Below are 20,444 nucleotides of genomic sequence, written 5' to 3' on the forward strand. Positions count from 1 at the left end.
TGTACTATGTCTATGAAGAGAGCATAGTACCTAATAACTAATAACAAAACAAGTAAACAAAAATAAGTAAAATTGTATTTAGCATGAACTTTCTATAACAATATAAGAAAGACAGCTAAAACAACTTGCAGCAAACTCTTCATCTCCTCCATTCCTATACAAAAAACCTGCCCTAAAAGTAGCAGGACTGCAACTCCTTCTGCAGCCTTTTTAGGCAGGAGATTTATAATTTGAAACGCTGATGTAGGGAAAACTAGAGCCATTTATATTAAGTTGTAAATTCATGCCAGCTGGAAGCTTAATCAACCACAGTGACCTTCACATATGGTACATGAGCTGCAAATTTGCCTATAGTTACAGTCTCAGACATAGCCTCTAATTGAACTAAGAAGCCATTTTACATTTCTGATCAAAGTATGATGACTCCAAAAAAAATAAAGTTTTGATTTTGAACCTAAAGCTTTGTTTTTTTTTAATGTCCATTGATCGCACAGAAAGCCCTGATGCTGTAGTCTTACTGAGAGTGAGGCTGACACAAACCCCTGTGAAGACTCTTTCCTTTATTTGCAGACTGAAGCACAGCAGGCTTTAGTTGCCCTGAGGATCCAGACAGCTAAACACACACTGAAAAGTCAGCAACTAACATAAAACATATATTTTTAGCAACTTCCTGCGTGTGTGCTTTAACATACAAGTAAATATGAAAGCCACTTAAGTAGAGAGAAGTCAGATACTTCTTATAAACCACTCATAAATGACTAAGCACATCGTAGGAAAACAACCATACAAACTAATATACTGCTGGCTGGTAAGAAGCATCCGGCACTTTGGGGAAACAGGAAGTGTGTCTTTCTTTATAACAAGCTCACTAAAGCAGGCAGGATCTAAGTGAGGTGTCTGAGCGTTAGATCTTTGTCCAGCTGCATGTAAGTGTTGCAGTTTACAAGACTGCTGCTGGAAAAAGTTGCTCAGTAGTTTTCGTCATCTATATTTCTTAACTTCATCCCTGTTTGGTTATAAATGGCTGCAGTTTCCCCTTTGTCAGCAAATTAATAATAACAAACCCTTTTTGGCTGACACCACGTGATGTAAGCTGAAACATGCTGATTGTGAACACATATGGTACACATCCACACATATAGACTCAGCCTCAGCAAAATCACCCCACCCCCACAGCTCATTGTAACCCCCCCACCCTCCACACACACACACACACACACACACACACACCACCCACCCAACCCACACACAGACACATGGCCTGAACTGCTTTTTTTCTTCATTACCCGTGTAAACTCTCCAAGGCTGAGTTTGAACCATGAGAAAGAGAACTTGAACTTAAAACATAAAGATGTCAAAGTAAAACTCCGGGAATGGGACAGTATAAGCCTGCAGATTTATGACAAATACCAAGGGGATAACACCTTGTTAAAAAGGGAAATGGTTTTACAGTTTTTTGACACATATTCTCGAACAGTACATGCAGAGTGCAGGACTTCGAGCTTCATGTCTGGAAAAGATGGAGATAGCAAAATGATTTTGCTTCAGAATTCCAGGCATGAATGTTTGTTTTTGTTGGAAACACAACTGTCTGTGGCTAGAAATTGGAAGTACATTTTATCCACCAAAGTGCCAGGAAGTTTACATGTGGGTATTACCACCCTCTTGTGGTGACCTAATGAATTTGCTTTACTCACACTATTGAGTGATTGAATAAATTTAGAGGGGAGAGATGGGTTGTTGTTTTTTTTTCAGTTCCAAGGTGTTGACACAGAGCAAATGTGCGGTGATCTGACTTCACACCGACAGCACAGTTGATCCCATGCAAGTTCAGCACTGTAGCAAAAACAGGAGAGGAAAAAAGATAAGAAAAAAGAAGATTGTTTGAACAGAGCAAGGGTTTTGGGCAGTAAAATACAAAGGATTTGACTAAGACAACAATAAATAAAATATAATAAAATAGAAAATTGGGGTAAAACGTGAAAAATTGAGGGATATGACTGAAACTTAGTTAAAATACAATTTAGGAAATACACTTTATCACAGTGAGAAATGACTGTCAAACTCACCACCCTTATGTATGCGTGGTAAAGGCCTTGAGATCAGTGGATACTGATCACAGGTTATTCCTGCATCAGTCACAACTTTGTATAATTGAGGCAGCCATGCTGGATTTTGAAGTCAAAGTTGGTGAGAAACCCACTTTCTGTGTCAGATTTCCAACTTTGGGAGTTATTAAAAGTCTTGCTGAGCTCAGTGTGCTGAATAATAATAAAAATCAAACCTAAGCAGAAATAATTAACGGTTTTATTTCTACCCTTAAGTCAAAGGCAATGTTTTCAGCATTTTTTTAATTCTTTCAAAAGCAGCTCCGTATTATTAAGACTCAATGAGACAGTCGTGATACAAGAGAGTTGGAATCAACAATAAAATTTGAAAAACTTCCACACAAGCTGACACTTTTACTTCCAAAATCAAACAGGATGTTAGAGTGAATAAAAGTTACATAACAGTGAGTTAATGATACCGGTGCTATAAGGGCTGTTGTAAAAAATCCCCAGTTGCAGGTCTGAAAACGAAGCAGAACAAATGCTAAACATCCAAAGTAATCATAGTCAATTTAGATAGCCTCTTGAAAATAAGTTGAGTGTTTTCTAACAATCAGACCCAGTGAGGGCCTCCAGGGTGGTGGATGTTGATCAGTATGCAAACAATGTTCTGTAAAAAGGTTCAGAGCTGGGAATATTTTCTCTATAAAAATGGGAAAGCACACAAACGATGGAAAAGTGGATTGATTTCAGCATTTTCTTCTATATATAATTGGTCATAAAAATATTACTAATACTTTATGGGGAAAAATAATGAGTTGAACGTGTGGAAAAAAATATACAAAGAAAAAAAGCTTGTAACTGCTGTGGAAACTGTTATGAAATCCAAAATGCTTTTGTTTGAGTTCACAAAACAAACAAGTCTTCTATTTAATTTTGAGATAAAAGAGAACAAATTTGGATTTTTTACAATTTAAATGAGCTTGAAGGGAAATTTGGCTGTTAGCAGATGAGAGCATCTGGCTGGATCTCAGAGGCCACATCCACTTGAAAACACTGTATGGGAAAAAGTGATAAGAGGGCAGATGTTCTGCGAATTCTGTGGAATCCCAATGACATCTGATGTGGAGGAGACTAAGAGGTGTAAAACCAGGGGCCTTTGAAAAATCAAAAACAGCCTAATACTCAAAATTATACTCATACAACTATATATGTAAACCAAGTGGAAGAAAAAGCAGTGAACCAGTTCTCCTTTTAAAAGGAATTGATGACAAAAATAGCAAAAACAAGACAGACCGTTCAACTCAGGTGTGTAAAACTCCCCTGTGTGAAAGCCCCATGGACTTGTCCAGCCTGACCGAGTAGATTGAAGCGTTATATATTCCTGGTTATAGCCTTGTCAAAAGCACTTCAAAATATAATTTCATCCTAAAAATGTGGGCCTTCTTGGTGCTCACTGTTGCGCTCGCTGCTGGAGCATCAGAGACTAATGACACGGGGGCCGAACAAAAGCTGGTCGTAGCTCGAGGTAAACTGCTGGTGAGTACAGACGGAAACTGACAAACATGGAGCACTTTAACATGTCATATAGACAGCTTGTCATGGCAGCAGGATGTTGTAATATTGCTGCAGAGGCTGTCCCAAAATTAGGCACACGACAACGAGACAGGGGACACAGTAATAATATTTCCAAGGCAGAATGAGCGAGATAAGGGATGAACTGTTTGCCACATCAAGTCAGTTTACATTCTTCTGAGATTTTCTGACGCCTATGATCAAACAAAGAACGGCACGCAGACAAATCTGTTTTAACAACCATCTGTTGTCTTTCTTGCAGGCTCCCAGTGTGGTCGGATGAGGCATAAAGAAAATGCCAGAGCTTCATCATTTTCTCATGGAGCGATGGGCTTTATAGTATCCTTATGCTCTTGTTATTTGGTCTTCTTGTTGAGACCTAACCCATCCACAAAAACACCATTTTTCTTATGAACTCTTTATTAAACAGGAGTCACACATGTCCAGTGCGACTCCCGAGCTCTCAAAATCTGATCCTCAAAGTTCAAACATTACAAAGGGGTTCTATCTACTTGTTGTTTCCCTTGATCCGCTTCTCTTCCCCTTTACAGCCACAACTTGGAATATGATTCATCAGAGGAGAAAAATCCCCGTCTAATATTCTACAATGAGAAGGACGAAGTTGTAAAGGTGAGTACATTTATCTGCCTTGTAACAGGGTTATCTCGGGGCTTACAGAATGTCAATGCAAAAAGAGGTTGTTCACTTTTGAGACTGCTGCATCTGATATCAGATCCCAACTGAAACAGCAACACAAACAACAAGTTTCTTAAACAAGAAGTGAAATAAATCATATCAGAGAAAAGAGATTGTTTTTTTTGGTAACACTTTGTGTCAGAGTACTCAGATAAATCAGTACTTGTTTAACAAGGTGTAGATTGTTAGTATTTTAACTCGTAGTCTTTATAAAACATTAATTGTTTATTATAATTAACTTTTTTGTGTTTGATGTCATACATTGCAATGGGTACCTTTAAGAGTTTCCTGCAAATCACTTCTGAAAGAAGTGACTAGAGCAAAGAGATCAAAGAGATTGCTTTAGTTTCTACATTACAATCATTACTAAATGGCTCATTATTGTGCTTCCAAAACACCTAACTGCAGCTGATAATCCATGTTCCCCATCCTTAAGTAAGGTGTTGTTAGTTGGACTCTTGTCCTCTTCTTTACACACCACAAAGCCTGTTTTCTGACAGATAACACAGATGAATGTTGACTTGCACTTTGTGATAAAATCAGGATGATTTTAAGCCCCAGTTGTATTTTGATTTAGAATTAGAAACATAAATTCATACAAAATTGCAAACATCTGTTTTGCTCATCATTGATAAGTAATAATTATTAGGTCACTTAGAAAGCCCTTAATAACTACTTTCCTGTTTGCAAAATGAGGTCAGTCGGAATAAGTAATTAAAAAGTGCATCATAATTATTACCTGAGAGATAATATGCTACTATTATGTTAATAAGCAATTGGCTGAACCAACATGAATATTGATACAAATTTCAGCATTATTTGTCCTGAAAAAGCTCATTTAAAAGCTCATTTGCAGTGGCAAAACTCTTTTCTTGTTATTACTGCAGCATGGGGCAATCAAAGCATTCATTAAAACGTAATAATAATGTTTCATAGTGTTGACCTAAATCTACAAATACTAGTCAACTCGTCTCACTTTTTTGTGTTTACTGTATAGACCTTTTTATGGCAGAAATATAAGCTTACATTTATTTTATTTATTGTAGCATTCATGGTCTAATGCCATTTTTAACCAATGTAAAACAAGACAAATAAGCTGCAATTAGTGATTTACATTTAATGTTCTGAGAAGCAAAGCCTTTCTGTACAAATATTCAGGTCCTGTCATGTGTTTGTGTTTCCTGAACCATCAGACCGTCCCTGTGAAGAAAATGAAGGCGGACGAGATCAGCAGCCTGTTAGACTCACTGGGTTTCTACAAGAGGTCCCAGAAAGGGGAAGAGGTACCAAAGGAGTTCCAGAATTTCCCCTTGCACGCCCCCAGGGACGAGCTGTGACGACCCCTTGTGGTCAAACCCTGCACGTGCAACTCGATCACTTTAATGGCGAGTGGGGCTTCAAGGCTGCTTCATGAGGCCAGGCACCACTCTGAGGGCTTGCTGGTCAGGTGCAGTGTGCAGGGTACTAGTCATAGGTTCACTGTATTGTTTATTTCAATCATCTAAATAAAAGAGAGAGAAAAAAAAAACATCAAGCAACAAAAAAGCTGAGTGAATCTTTTCATTTTGTGGCTCTTTACTTGTTCCTTATAATCGTGTTTGGTTTTGATTGAACACACAGTACAAAGGATCCCCAGAAAAAAAAAACTGTCCATGTTTGAATTTTTCAGTGCCTCAATAACAATTTCATTCACAAAACAGATAAACAAACTGACAAAACATCACCGACAAATCACCCTGTTTCTGCCTAATCCTTAGCCCGCCTCTTTCACAATAATCTGATTAGCAGCAGCGTTGGACTGCGTCCGTCTTTGTGTGTTCGTTTGCATCTCCGTTTGCCTGCGACTGCACATTTATGACTCAGGACAACAGGGATTTGCAGAAATCTCTCTTTTTTTTGTTGTTATTTTGGACTGTTATACTTCCTAACTCCTTGTTATTATTACCAGTTTTACCCACAATGTCTGTGTTTTACTCGCCTGTCCCCGAGAACCTGCAGATGGGCCTAGCCTATATGGGAGGCTCAGTGTTCACAAACAACAAGACAGCAAACAGTGACTTCAGCAGGGAGCAGGAGGATGCATCAGGTTGGTTAACAACTCTGAAGTGTAGTTGAAACTCCTGTGCTTTTTGGTCAGTTTTTTTTATAAAGTCAGCCAAAGACATGATGTTTTCAACTCCCTGACAGTCTATATTCAATGCTGATGGCTGCAGTAAACACAAGTGACATTACAAATGCAACTCAGTTATTTTAAAATAGAGGAGAGATATAAGAAATTTTGCAAAGTGTTTTTGGCCCAAGCCATCATAAGTACTTGAGACATTTCAGCACATGTTCTTCAGGTCACATTGTATGTTTTAAGTTAAACCTACTCAGAGTTTGTTGAATTTGATATCCTGAAAAGGTCCTAGGCAGGATCCAACTCATATTTGTATTTAAGTTTGTTATTTACTGAAAAAATGTTTTAAAAAAATCTGTCATTGTCTGGAAGCCTTCTTTAAATAACTTGACATCTTATGGGTAACATCTTGTGTTGACATCTGAACATTTTCATCTTGTGCTCTTTAAAGACTTCTTACCTTTGGCTTACCTCTCTAGCAGTCAGCAGACGTACTCCTGTTCACATTTTAGCAACTGAGAGCAACAAGAACAAGGCTGATATAAATTCAGTTTAATTACGCTAAAAAACATTGGAACTGGGGTACCAAGCAAACATCCCACTCCCTCTTAAGGGGTTAGGGCCTTTTGGTTCAGAGCCATGGTTAGGGTCTCCTCAGGGTTGAAGGGGTTAGGGCCTTTTGGTTCAGGGCTAGGGTCAGGGTCTCCTCAGGGTTTAAACAGCAATTAATTCATGGCATTGTTGCATCATAGGAAGATCCTAGTTTGAGTTTTTACTTTGGAGATGTTTTCCATTAGCTGGAAGGGTTTGTCTGAGTGCTCTTGTTTCTTTCCACAGCCCAAAATTATGCAAATAAGGTTAGATGGGATTCTAGGATTGACATTAGCATTCGGTTGAGCCTCAGTGACTGTGTCTTTCTGTGGGTTTGATGGACTGGTAACTTGTTCAGAGGCTCCAGCTCCTGAACAAGATTTAGAAGATATAAAAAATGCATTATTTGTTTTGAGGCCCTATCCTAAACACATCATCCAATTTACAATAAGCTCACGCCTGTCATGTCTGCAGGGCCCTCAGCACATCCCATCAGGTTCAGGTGAAATACTGTCTGTTGTTTGTTCATGACCGAATTACAAACTTTTTTTGGAAAATTTAAATGACTGTTGATGGTTTTGAAGCTACAGTAAGTTGCAGCAAAATGTGGCACATGTACATTTTACAAACATCAACCACAAATTAGACTCTTTATACTGCAGGTTTGTCACAGCATTCAACTTAACAAAAACTATGTTAAGCTTTTTAAAGCTAAAGCCCTGATTTTTTAATTCTATATGCTTTTTTTGCAGGTTTTGGCCAGCACAAGTGGTATCAAATCTCTCTGTTTACTGTTTTTTTGTCTTTCAGTGGTCAATGAGTTAGTTTCTCACCTTCCCCTTCAAATGCTGCTGTACTTCAACGTGTTTTACTTTCCTTGTTGGTGGTTTTCTGCTGTGTTTATGTTAGAAGTAAAGGTAAGTCCTGGGAAAATTACTCAATCAACGTAATTTAAAACAAGTGTCAGAGAAATGATTTTTAAAAGAAAAAGAAATAGTATTTGTAATTAAATCACTTCAGGTTCCTCATCACAACATGTCAGCATCAAATCTGTGAAATTACCCAGGCTTTGATGTAAAAAAAGTAAAACAAGCCATTAAAGCTGGACAAGTTAAAGTAAAAGCTGACATTTTGGCACCATCTAGTGGTATGTTCAAGGACCATCCAATAAGCCGATCAGCTTTAACCAAGGAGTAGGAAAAAAAGTGGAGTGAAAGCAACATAGTAAATTATGTGGGTTTTTCGATCAGAATGTCATCAGAATTTAAAAACACATTCAAGCAGATTAGGTATATGTTTAAAATGTAAATTGTAGAAATGATACTTTCACACAAAGTGACTAAAAAGGAGAAGAGAGATTTTTTTCTTGTACACTTACCCCAGCTCTGCTCTGTTCACAGTATTACTACCTCCCTGGGTACTACCAGGCTCTGCTCATAACTGGGCTGGTCCTGCTCACAGTCATTGAAGTGATCCGTCTTTATCTGGGCTACATTGGCAACCTGAAAGAAAAGGTAACACTGACCTGCACTCTGAAGAACAACACAAAGCTCTGAATATCACAGTGAAACAGCTGTTTAAATATTCTACCTGCAAAGGTTCTCAGTAATCTCTTTACTACATTACAACTGTCTAATTAAATATTGTGCACCTTGACATGCAGCTGTTTATGTGCTTTCATGTGAATGCAGCCGAAGTAACTGACAGCTCACTGCTCTCTTTGCATCCTCTGAATGCACCAGATCAAATTCTCCCTCCTTCCCTTCCTGTCATCAGGTGCCAGAGCTGGCAGCCTTCTGGCTCCTGTCTTTCATGTTCCAGCTGCCAGTGCTGCTCTTCTTCGTGACTGATGAAGGAATTATCATCCTGCCCTTGGAGAGAGCTGTCCACTCCATCTACCTCTTTCTCCTGCTCGCCCAAATTCTGGCTTCTTTCTTGGCACTCAGGACCATGACCCGAAAGCTCACCCTCCTCTTCTATCTGCGCCAGCTTGGCAAGGTGGAGAGCCTTCACCACCGGGAGATGAGTCCCATCTATGGGCTTCCCTACAACCGCAGTGTGCTGCCTTTTTCACCTGCTCAGGATATCTATCATTAAGGAAAAAAATAACAATATTTTATCATTCATTTTATAATTGCATTGCCTTCCAGTGTTTTGGAGACAATGTTGTCTACAAATCTGTGTCTCACGTGGCTTCAGACTGATGTGTAAAATGACATGTTCTGTTTCAAAAACAGGGAAACATAAAAACAGTCCCACTGCAAAATTCAAAACCTGATGCTATGTCTATCAGACTGTCATGAAGTGACTTGAGTTTTAAGGGGAAAATATATAATCAAACAACACAGCCAAGAGGGGATTTATCAGAGTTTAATGTTTTTGTTCCTTTAATTATGATGGATGATGAGAAATGAAAGTTGGTAAAAGAGAATTGTTTTGCCTTTTCTACTAAAGACAATTAGTTCTTCACAAGCTTAAAACGAATTGATTGTTCAGGTCTTAAAGGGAATGGTTTGATGCCCAATCAGATTTTTCCCACTTTAGATTTCAATCTCAATTTTGATAAAGTTGGGACATTGGGTAAAATAACAAAATCTCTGAGCTCAAGGAACAAGGATGAAAGTCTGTATTAGATGCTTGTGATTTTCGGGCCCTCAGGCAGCTCTGCAAAAAATAAACAGGTCTAATTCTTTTCTGGACATCACTGCATGAGCTCAGCAGCAGTTCTACAAATCACTGTCTGCAAAAACAGTTCACAGATTATGTAATTTATTTGGTTTGCAAATCATTGCATTGTGTTTTTGTCCACATTTAACGCAACATCTCAGTTTTCTCAGAATTGCGGTTGTAGATGTTCCTGGAAAATGTGATCAAAAATTTAATTTATAATCCACAAAATTCAATAATCTCAAAATTTAAGGTCTGTAAAGGGCCAAAAAAAAATTGTAAAAAAAAATGTGTTAAATATTTATGACCACAGAGTGGCAGTCAGTGATCAAAAGAGGAATAGGAAGTGTTTGGCAGTGCTGCAAAGTCCAGTGAGAACAGATTATTATGCAGCACGTGTCTGGATCAGGAAACCCTCTGGCAGAGGAATAAAGGTTAGGCCTGTCTACACTTTAACAGGATGTATTATTTTGTGATATATGACTCCAGGTTTAATGTACATGAAAATCAATAGCATAATTTGTCAGCAATTACTATTTTTTTCACCCTCACTTGACCATAAAATGTTGATTTATGTGTTTTCCTGGTTTACAACCAATAAAACGTAATTTTGGGCTTATTATTTTCCTACTGGGAAGAAATTATTTAGAGAGACGTGCAATAAATAGTCAACAAGCTGGTTATGCGAGACTCAGTTTGGATGGAAAAACAAGCTTATTCTGCTCTACTTTGCATTCAGGAAACAAGCTGCAGTGCCTTCTACACTGTTCATGGATGAAAAAATGGTAACACATTCAGGGGGTAGTAGGAAATTTATGCTCAACATTTCATGTAGAGGTTAATGCTTTGAGGAGAATCAAAATGTATGATTGCATGCAATGTTGCTGCAAAGAAGCAATCTGAAAAACCTATTTGTTTGCTTGTTTTCCATTTTTTCATAAGACATGAAATCTGACAGAATTCAGATACATGTGACACGGCATAATTAGGAACTGTTGCACTGACAACCCAAAAAGGTCTACCACAATCACAGAACCGTTCAACCTAATTTGAATTTCATTTGTATGACCTTTAGAGTGAAACCAGTAGCCAGTTCTGATAATGAATCAGCTAGGTGTTGAGCTTCCTGTGCAGTGACAAAATGTTCTTTTCCACATTTTAAAAACGTGAAAAATGAGGGATTTTAGTGTTGTTTTTAAAGTTCATCTTCTGTGTATGAAACAAGTACAGCAACATTTTTTTATAGCAGTAAAACTTAGTGAAACTATTTCCAAAGCCTAAAATAATCTGTAGGAAATATTTGTATGTATTAGATTCATGAACATATTTCCATATCCGGGAATGTGCATATAGATTTGCATATATGGTTTTAAAGTGTGGAATTCATTAAAAAAAATTTGCATCAAAGAATACACAGCAGCTGTCCAGTTAGGCTCCTCACAACCTACTTCTTCTGTGGAATATACTCAAAACCAGTTGTAAAATACTGTAATTTGTAGAGTAGATTGAAGGAGCTATTGGATATCCGCTACATCAGGGGTGGGCAATCCTGGTTCTCGAGGGCCACCATCCTGCATGTTTTACTTGTTCCTCTTCTCCAACACACCTGATTTGAATCAATGGGTGATTAACAGGCTTCTGCAGAACATGAAGAGTTCATTTAATCACTGAACCAGGTGTGTTGGAGTAAAAAAAGAAGTAAAACACGCATGATAGTGGCCCTCGAGGACCAGGGTTGCCCACCCCCATGTTTCAGAATCATTCAGATGTGTCTTTAAAAGTTGTAGATAGTTTCTTTGGCAGGAAACATACTGTATCTTAGAGAAAATAGTTGATTCATGCTAAAAACTGTTGCATTATTTTGATGACCAAATGCTGCAGGGTTGGTTTGAGCAAAGGTTCGACCCAGTGGTTGGGCTGGAGATGAGTCATGTCACTCTTCACAGTCAGACATTTTAAACTGGAATCTGACCAAATTAAACCTCAACCCTGTTGAGTTTAAACTACCCAGCGTTGGCTCAGGCCAAATTTGACCCAAGCTGTGGTACAAATTGGATTGTTTTTTACCCAGCAGTTTTTAGTGTGCATGATTAGACACGCAGTGAGGTGTTTTTATTTTCATCACAGCATTTTTACTTTAAAACATTTTAAGTTCTAGTTAGCTGTGCAAAGATTTATCAAGGGTCTACAGTCCTTTGGTTTGGGCTAAGTTCTATGGTGGTAAAGTAAATCTAAATTACTGGAAGTAATGAAGTCATTAAAAATGTATTTAATTATTGGACAAGCATTGTGCTTTGGAAATGGTAAAAAAATAAATAAATAAAAGCTGGGACAATAGTCCTTTAAATCTGAGCTTTCAAAGGAAACTAAATTAACTTTTTTGACCTGGAAGCAGAGGCATGCTTTGAAAAACATTTACCTCTGCTTTTATTATGAAAAATAGAGGTGAAAATGAGAAGAAAAAAGGACTCTGAGGAAGTAGTCTTAGCGGGTATAGGACTGTGGCCAATTTGGGTAAATGCTGGAATGCTTTTAGTCATGTAGTGAGAGAAAGTTTGGTTGATGCAAATTTTAAAAAGTCATACACTGAAGTAATTTCTGATAAGTTTAGTAAATCTTCACATGCATGAAGGAGACAAAACAGCAAGTCTGATAAGCACCAGCACAAAACTCAATATATAAGCTTTTGAAGTAATAATTGCTGTGTTTAAAGTGCTCTCTAAAGCATTTATCATATTATTGTCATTTCTTCAAACATTACGTTCACTGAATTTAAACATATTATTTTATGAAGAAATGTAATTGTACTTGTTCCAATTTTATCAAAATGACACTGGTCTTACATGTGCTCGGTGTTCTCATTGCTTTCACACTCTTCACTCTCCAGGCCAGAGAGGACTTCATGTTCCCTCCCAGCTTCCCCTGGATCCAGTATCAGTAAGCATTAACTCTTTTTGCACCCAAAGATGAAGATTAAGCAGCTGGTGGTAGAGAAAAGTAATAGAAATTTTCCCTGGAGATGCAGCAGTCACATCTGTAGAAGCACCTCACATCTTTTCCCTCATCAAATTGTTTTTCTTTGCTGTGTGGTGAATCATACTGGCAGGGAGATAGGCTACATTTTCTTCAAACTCACTAAACATACTGCTTGCTTAGTACTTTTTTATGCTTTTGAAACTTCTGCTCAGTTTTTTTTTTCTTGTTGTCTGTAAAGCAGCATAGCTCACAATCACCTGGGCCTTAGTGAGCTTCTCATAGGGTTAATTAGGACTGGGTGCAGCTCAGAGGTAATCACAAACTGTCACCGTCGAGGCTCTGCTAAGCACCAGTGAGAGCTAATATCCAAGACATCACAGGGACATCCTCATGCCTTGTTTCAGTAATCCTTCATGGTGGCTTGCTGGTGCTGCCAAAAATGCCTGGAAACACTCCCGTTCTCTTAATCCTAGATGGTTACACAACAAGATTTAACACTGTTGCAGTTCACAGCCATTCATAAACTGTGATCACAACTTACTAGAACACACTGTAATTGTCAGAGGATTAGTATTAAAAATTAAGCAACATTTCCCATATTTATAGTCGGTGTTTGCAAAGAAATCCAATTTTATGTAAAAATAACAAAATGGTCCTCTCTGTGATGACTTGCTTTGAAGACATTGGTTAAGAACACCTGTGAATATGGTGACTCATTCAGTCATGAATCCAATCACAAAGTCAAACACACACACACCATCCCACAGCTCGTCTTTCAGGGTGGAAGGCAAGACATAAGTACTTTACCACAGTGTAAATGCATGGTTTTATGCCTGCATTAGAACAGTCTGAACAATCATCCATCCAATTTTCTATACCCTCGAGATCCTTTTCAGGGTTACAGAAAGCTGCTACCTCTATCAGTCAAACAGGCAAGCAGCACGTTAGGCCACACCAAGATCAGGTCACCAATCATCCACACAGCCACACGGAGACAACCAACCATGACTGGTTGACACTCACACTTGGTGACAATTTAAAATGTTCTTTTTACCTAATGTGAGTGTTTTTGGAATGTGGGCGAAAGCAGAGTACCTGGAGTAAACCCACTCATGCACAGGGTGATCATGCAAACTCAACACAGAAAGGTCAATTAAAGGGAAACCGCCCCAAATATTAAGAAAAACACAATTACAATGGGATGTAAGTTTTGCTGTGGGATTGTTATGCTGCTGCCAGATTTGAACAAATTAATTTTGTAACAAGAATTCTGGTATCATAATCTTGGTTTTTTGTATTTAACTAGCTCTAACAAAATGAGTGGCTAAGTACTTTGACTAATAATAGCTTTGTGGCATGATTAAATGTGATTGTAACTGTAATAACTTTTGTTATTTGCCATTTAATTTAAATATCTCTAAGTGAAGATGTGATGGAAAGAAGAAAAATATCTGCTACCTCTTGAAAAAAATAGCATTCTGTGAACCTTTAGGGTCTTCTATGAGTACAGGTTTTCTATTACATCCTCCAGGGCATTATTCAGTCTCTTTTACTCAGTTCCCCAAATATGCTTGGTAGAATTTGGTCTCTGCAAAGAATTGGGAGTATGATGGCTGATGGAAACACATGTTTGCCTTCATTCTGTGATGCTTTTTGTTGTGACCCAGCAGCTCCTACCACTCAAACCAGAATAAGCAGAAGTGCATTCTAGGGCTACAGAATACATATGAGCCAGTTTCAATCTCTAAATGATATTGGGCCATGAAATTCAAACCTCATTCATAAACCATTTATGTTGTCTCCACCTTCACAAAAAAAAAAGTCATACAGGCAGGCAGGGAATATTGAAACTCAAACTGAAATTGGCGGCAGGATATTTTCAATTTGGGTCTGATTATCTTGGTGAGAGGGGAATGGCAGGGCAATTCCCTTCTCCCAGTGGTTTAAATGGGGATTCACTGAACAGTAGAAATGTAATATTTTATCAAGATTAAATCTGTTACACTTAATGACACATAAGTAATGCTGCAAGAAAAAAATCATGAAATGATTTTATGAATGCTTATCACCGGGTTTTATTTCAAGATGGCTGCCACAGCCACATCTGTTGAGTTGTTAATGCTTAGAGTGTCTGTCAAGACATAGACTACGTCATTATTTGTTATTTTGAGTAAGTTATCGACCTTTTCGAGAAAAAGGTTGCTTAACTGTAGCAGTCATTTTATGTTATTTCCAAAATGTATTCAGTTGTAGATGATACAAGATTAACTGGTTCATAGCCATTTTTTTTGTGTTTTTATGAAGATTGAAGACGAATTAAACAGAAAGAAATGATGAATGTTGTGAAAAAATGTTATACAACATTTTTCTAGAATTTCTCAAGTTTCCATATGAATAACTTGGAAATATATTTGATTAGGTTCTTTGGTTGTTTGCTGAAACTTTGTTTATTATGGAAGTTCTTTTTTACTGGTGGTGGTCAGAGGGCTTGGTGGCGCCATTGTGACGGCAGCCTCACTTCTGTCAGCCCGCCCCAGGGCAGCTGTGGCTACAATGTAGCTTACCGCCATCAGTGGGTGAATGATTGTAGTGTGAAGCGCTTTGGGGTCCTTGGACTAGATAAAGCGCTATACAAGTGCAAGCCATTTACCATTTAGTCTCCTTGATGAAAGATGCCTCTCAGTGGGACTGGTTTGAGCCCACAGCTGTTGACTGGGATCACCTGAAGAAAAGCTGGAACTACCTGACACTTTTACTCTTACTTGAAGGTGTAAGGACCAAAGCTTTATTTTCATTAACAGATGGTGAAATGTCTCCCTTTTCATAAAACATTCCAAACTTCCAGTTTCCTAAATGTTTTTGGTTTTCTTTATTTTGCTACTAGCAAATTAATATTGAGCTCCTCTGTTGTTGATCGAAGCCATAATGTTTATTTTAAAGAATTAGTTTTATTCTTAACAAGGTGTTCAGAATTTCTAAGAAAACAGTTTTATAGTGACTGTATTACTTGAAATTGCTTACACATTGAAGTTAATGAGAATCATTTACTGACAATGATTTTCTTTTTTCATGTTCAGATTCCAGCTTCAGTAATACTGGTAAGTCTGTATCACTGAGAATATGAGAGGAGACTGAAAAGCTGAATAACAGTTGAATACTAAACATAACACTTTAGGGCAAAAAAATGAATGCACATTTCTAAGTCTGACCACAGCCTTTTATCTTAAGAAAATTCAACACAAAAAAGTTGCAACAGTAAACGGTCAAATGCTTTAAAAACAATAACATTGACGTATTTAACTACAGAATCAATCAAGTTTGCTTCTTTTTAAATTATTTGTTATTCAATAATTTTACAAACGTGTATTTTTTCTATCATCAGATGTTACCTGTCTTAAACATCCAAATCAAGCTCAGCACTCAATCTGTTTTATAAACCTGTTGGATTTCAGGCCTCAGATCTTTAACATATGGGATACCGCCTGCAGCATATGTTTGTCATACAGAGATGCAACTTAAAATCCTTTGAATTTTGATGAATAACAAATCATTGAAAACTGCAAAATGTTTATGATCCTCGACTCACAGATGTGGATTAAGTTTCTGTAGCTGTAAGGATGGAACAACCTTATGTGATTCATTTTTCCTCATTTGATGCTCTATAAGTGTTTTTATACTGCATTTTAATTTCTCATTTTATTTAACTTTTAGGCACTTTTTAAATGAGCTTTGTAAATAATTTTGACGTACAGTGGATGTGAGTGATTGACTTGATCTCTCATGGGAGATCCAATGTTTTGACAAGCTGTGATTGTGAAGGCCGCTGCTGATAATTCACATTATTATCAAAACGTTCAGTGACCCCTTGATATTTGTGGATATGTGCATTATCTTCATGGAAGCCACCACTTCAATCAAGACAACAATCTTTAATTGTAGGACGACTGCTTGAACGAGCTTTGTATCAATTTTCAATGACTACTCCCTCAAAGTAGTCCCAAATCAGTCAGCTAAAGGCTAAAAAGAGCTCAACAGAGCCATATAATTACCCTTATTTGGAAGATATGGCATATAGTTCATTTATTTCTGTCTGTCAGCAAATAGTGTTTGCTCCGTATTCTTCTTAACTTACACTTATCACCGGGCAGTCAAGCTTTGTTGGAAAGGAGCCACTTTTGAGACACTGAGTGTAGTTCAACCTATAAACAAACAAGTTTATCTAATTAAAAAGTGCTTGTCATTCAGTGAGAAGCAATTTCCTCTTGTTAACACTTCATGAGTAGACCTTCATGACCTTGGATATTTCATACTAAAATATAATGCATCTCTTGGTCATTATCTATGAAGTATTTCTGCTATAGATGAGCACATTTCAACAACACAGCCATTCTTTTTAAGAGGCTTGATTATAGTTAATATCCTATCTACTTATGATGATGGTTGACTGAACAAAAAGCGTAAAGCATTGATCTTCTTACAAAATGTTGACTCACAAAAAGAATCTCACTAACTTAAGTGGTTTGTCCTTTAGATTCCAAAGACTGAAAGGCAAGTGTATCTTGTATTTTGCATCGAGATTGGCTGCTTTACATCAAACTCAACAAAGAGTTTGAAAAACATCATGAAAATCTCAGTGATTCAAGTAAAGTTTCAGCTCATTTAGTGACTCTGCATCAATCAGCAATTCTGCTGATTTTGCTCTGATTGCTACAGACGGTGTTATTTTATTTTAAATATAAGCCTAAAAGAGCAAAGGAAATTTGACTATTGAGTTTTAGGTGTCACTTTTTTACTTGAGTGATTCTAAATTCTCAAACCATCTGTTATCACATAATTTGTTTACATATTGAAGTCTCTCAGTGGATATGCTGCCATTGCTGGCTTTTGATTAGTTCACTTTTTAATATATGATCATGAACATAATATGAAACCCTTTTTTTGCTCTGCAGAGTAACAGATTTCTACTTCTAATAGGGAATAAAACTTGCAATTCAAGTAAAAATTGCTCAAGTATAGCATCCCTTTTGTTTTGATAAAAGATGAAAAGCCTTTGGTCTGTGAAACTCTACAAGAGGAAAAAATTAAACTAATGAATTGGTAGGATATTAGTGTGGGTGTGTATTTTGTGGGGATTGGGGGGGGTGCAGGTAACTGGATTTTGTTTTGTTTTAGGACCTTTTCTGGTACAATCTCCTATCTTGATTGGTAGTCCTCATTATGGGGACCAAAGTTGGTCCTAATACCACTGGACATAATTTTTGGGTTAGCTTTAGAGTTGAGGTGTGAATTGAGTTTAAGTTAGGATTATGAATATACTGGTAATGGTCGGGTTTTGGGCAGTGGTCACGGTTCTACTACAGAAATGAATGGAAGTCAATACAATGTCCTAATAAGTATACAAACACAAACGTACGTGTGTGTGTGTGGAGGGGGTGGGGGCTATGTGTGTGTGTAAAAGTGTATAGTTCAGATTTTCAGATTTGCTGTGGGGAATGGCAACAAGTGAGACTGCTGCACAAGAACAGATAAATCACTGGATTTACCTGATGTAATCCATCTCAATATTAAGATCTAATGAGTTTAAATGAAATTTGATGGTGCTTCATGTGATAATAGCCCTCATGTGTGATACACAGCACATCAGTTATCACCTTGTAATGCATTACTAACCCAAAGCAGTGCCTTTATAGTTTTGTATCTGTATTGGGCAAATTAATTAAAATAATTTCCAATGATAATACCAGATGAGTTTCATGGTTGAGCAACTTTGATCTCATCTGAAAATGTGTGAGCACGCATGTTTGTGGAAATTTTTTGTAATTAATTATGGATGAATTATAATTTATTCATGACAAAAAAATTAATTATTTGAACTCCCCTAAAAGCACTTGTTTGTGAACTCTATGTTCTGCGTTTTTCTGGCTGCGTGACCAGCTGAAGCAGGAGGCCACGGAGCTTCTGAAAACTCTCTACAGGAGCCTGGGGGAAAACATGCTTCAACTGTGATAGTTGGCCACACAATCGTGCTGCTTCCAAGCTGACAAAGAGTTGTGGGAAAACACAGCAACGAGTGATGAATAAATGTATAACTCTTTCCAACCTGACTGTTCTTCAAGTGACGCTAAGCAAATAAAAGACATGACAGCGATGGAAAATGTAAAGAGAAGAAAATATGTGAACAGAAGATGGCATACCTCAAATGACCACATAGATCACCCTTCAGTTCATAAAACTTTAAACAGTTTTACTCTGTAGTGAGACATTCAGTTCATAGTCTTGCAGTGTCTCAATTCAAGCCACTCGATCCTGATCATAGTGTCAAAAAAGAAAAATTTTGTTTTGATATTCACAAGCCATTAACCTCCTTAAAGCCTCCAGTTAATCCATTCTTACCCATCTCATGCATATTCTTAATGCTCTGCTTAGTATTTTCTATCCACGAGCCACTGGTAGACTCCTGGGGAGACAGCGGATTCAATTCAATTAAAATTCCAAGTTCTGTGACTCCTGATCCAATCAGGGTTTTGGCTCGAGTCCATAACCATGACAAGAATGATAATGCCCCTGAAGACAATTACAGCTACAGACAGAAACATGACACCAAAGTGTCTGGCAGGCAGAACAGTGATGGAAACCTACAGAACTGAGAAAAATCCTAAAAAAATAAGAATTTAACCGAGCATATGTTTGAGTTTTACACGATGATGATATCACCAAATGAAGCGCCAGTCCCTCACAGGAAACTCTAAAGCCATGTAAAGTGATTTTTGTTTATTTGTCTCACATTTGTGTTTTTGAACAAGTAGTGATCTTGAATTAGATTGACTTCAGCAGTTCATTAGTTGTAGATTTACTCCAGTGGATAAAATTCAAATCATTTACTGAATATCAAAAAGAAACTAAGCACAATCATGTCCCCTCTTTCCACCTCCTAACTCCCCATAGTACAAATTTGTGGTGAACATTTGTGTTCAAAGATGTCCTAAACCCCCTTAAACCTGTGACATTGCAGAATTTTCTCCATCCCTGAGTTTCTGCAGAGGGCTCTGACCAGAGCTGATGGCCACAGGCCAGCAGAAGGTCATGTCTTTAAATGTTAAGAACTGGATTGAGGTATTAAACACTGCTCATGAAATTGACTCAAAGTGGCCTTTTCCTGGCGGTAACCTTAAGCTTTCAATTAACAGCTCTGTAAAGGTAATATGATCACATTCATTTCATTTCAACAAAAGAGGACCTTTCAGCCTTTTGTGTGAATGGAAAATAAAATTAGCTTCAAGCTCGGATATATTTGCCAGGGCTTACAGTGAATCTTTATAGAATCATACCATTTTAACTGAAGTATATTTCTAAATTGAGGGCAAACCTTTTGTGTGGAGGAAAAATATTATTTTAAAGGAGGACATGTCGCAGTTTATTGCATCAAAGTATCAAAAAGTTGGCTAAAAGCTAAAAGTAGAACACACACAAAAAGTAGCATAGAATCCTAACCCAGTCCTAATTGCTAACAGGTTCCTTAACATTAAAAATATCCATTAATTTTTTAATTAAACCAAAATAAAGAAGGTTAAAGGGGACATATTATGCTTCCTTGAACGAGTGGGGAGAGGTCTATGGGCTATACAAAACATGTTCATTACATTTAATACACAAAATCATTCTCAGATTTGGGTTGCTAGGTGAGGGGCTGTGCTAGGGTAGGGGTTGCTAGGTAACGGGGATTGTGACGCAAAAATCCCGAGGTTTTTGACACCAGAAAACATTTACCTATT

At 37.5% G+C, this 20,444-nt stretch overlaps 2 protein-coding genes across 2 annotated transcripts; both read left to right on the forward strand.

Moving 5' to 3' along the window:
- Positions 1-3,436: 3,436 nt before the first annotated feature.
- Positions 3,437-5,857, forward strand: selenoe (selenoprotein e). The gene is made up of 4 exons (XM_017434712.3): positions 3,437-3,587; positions 3,886-3,962; positions 4,175-4,253; positions 5,513-5,857. The coding sequence occupies exons 1-4, from the start codon at positions 3,483-3,485 to the stop codon at positions 5,654-5,656; spliced, it is 405 nt and encodes a 134-aa protein (XP_017290201.1). The 5' UTR covers positions 3,437-3,482; the 3' UTR covers positions 5,657-5,857.
- A 105-nt stretch (positions 5,858-5,962) lies between these two features.
- zgc:112294 (transmembrane protein 17A) lies at positions 5,963-10,987 on the forward strand. The gene is made up of 4 exons (XM_017434711.3): positions 5,963-6,405; positions 7,840-7,946; positions 8,430-8,543; positions 8,806-10,987. The coding sequence occupies exons 1-4, from the start codon at positions 6,174-6,176 to the stop codon at positions 9,124-9,126; spliced, it is 774 nt and encodes a 257-aa protein (XP_017290200.1). The 5' UTR covers positions 5,963-6,173; the 3' UTR covers positions 9,127-10,987.
- Positions 10,988-20,444: the final 9,457 nt, after the last annotated feature.

Source organism: Kryptolebias marmoratus, linkage group LG1, assembly GCF_001649575.2.
Source record: "Kryptolebias marmoratus isolate JLee-2015 linkage group LG1, ASM164957v2, whole genome shotgun sequence".
NCBI lineage: Eukaryota > Metazoa > Chordata > Actinopteri > Cyprinodontiformes > Rivulidae > Kryptolebias > Kryptolebias marmoratus.

Excerpts from the sequence above, each read along its gene's own strand:
- zgc:112294 (XM_017434711.3), top strand. The coding sequence starts at position 6,174 with ATGACTCAGGACAACAGGGATTTGCAGAAATCTCTCTTTTTTTTGTTG. Across the intron at positions 6,406-7,839 it reads GGAGCAGGAGGATGCATCAG|TGGTCAATGAGTTAGTTTCT; the intron begins GTTGGTTAACAA and ends TTTGTCTTTCAG. Across the intron at positions 7,947-8,429 it reads TGTTTATGTTAGAAGTAAAG|TATTACTACCTCCCTGGGTA; the intron begins GTAAGTCCTGGG and ends CTCTGTTCACAG.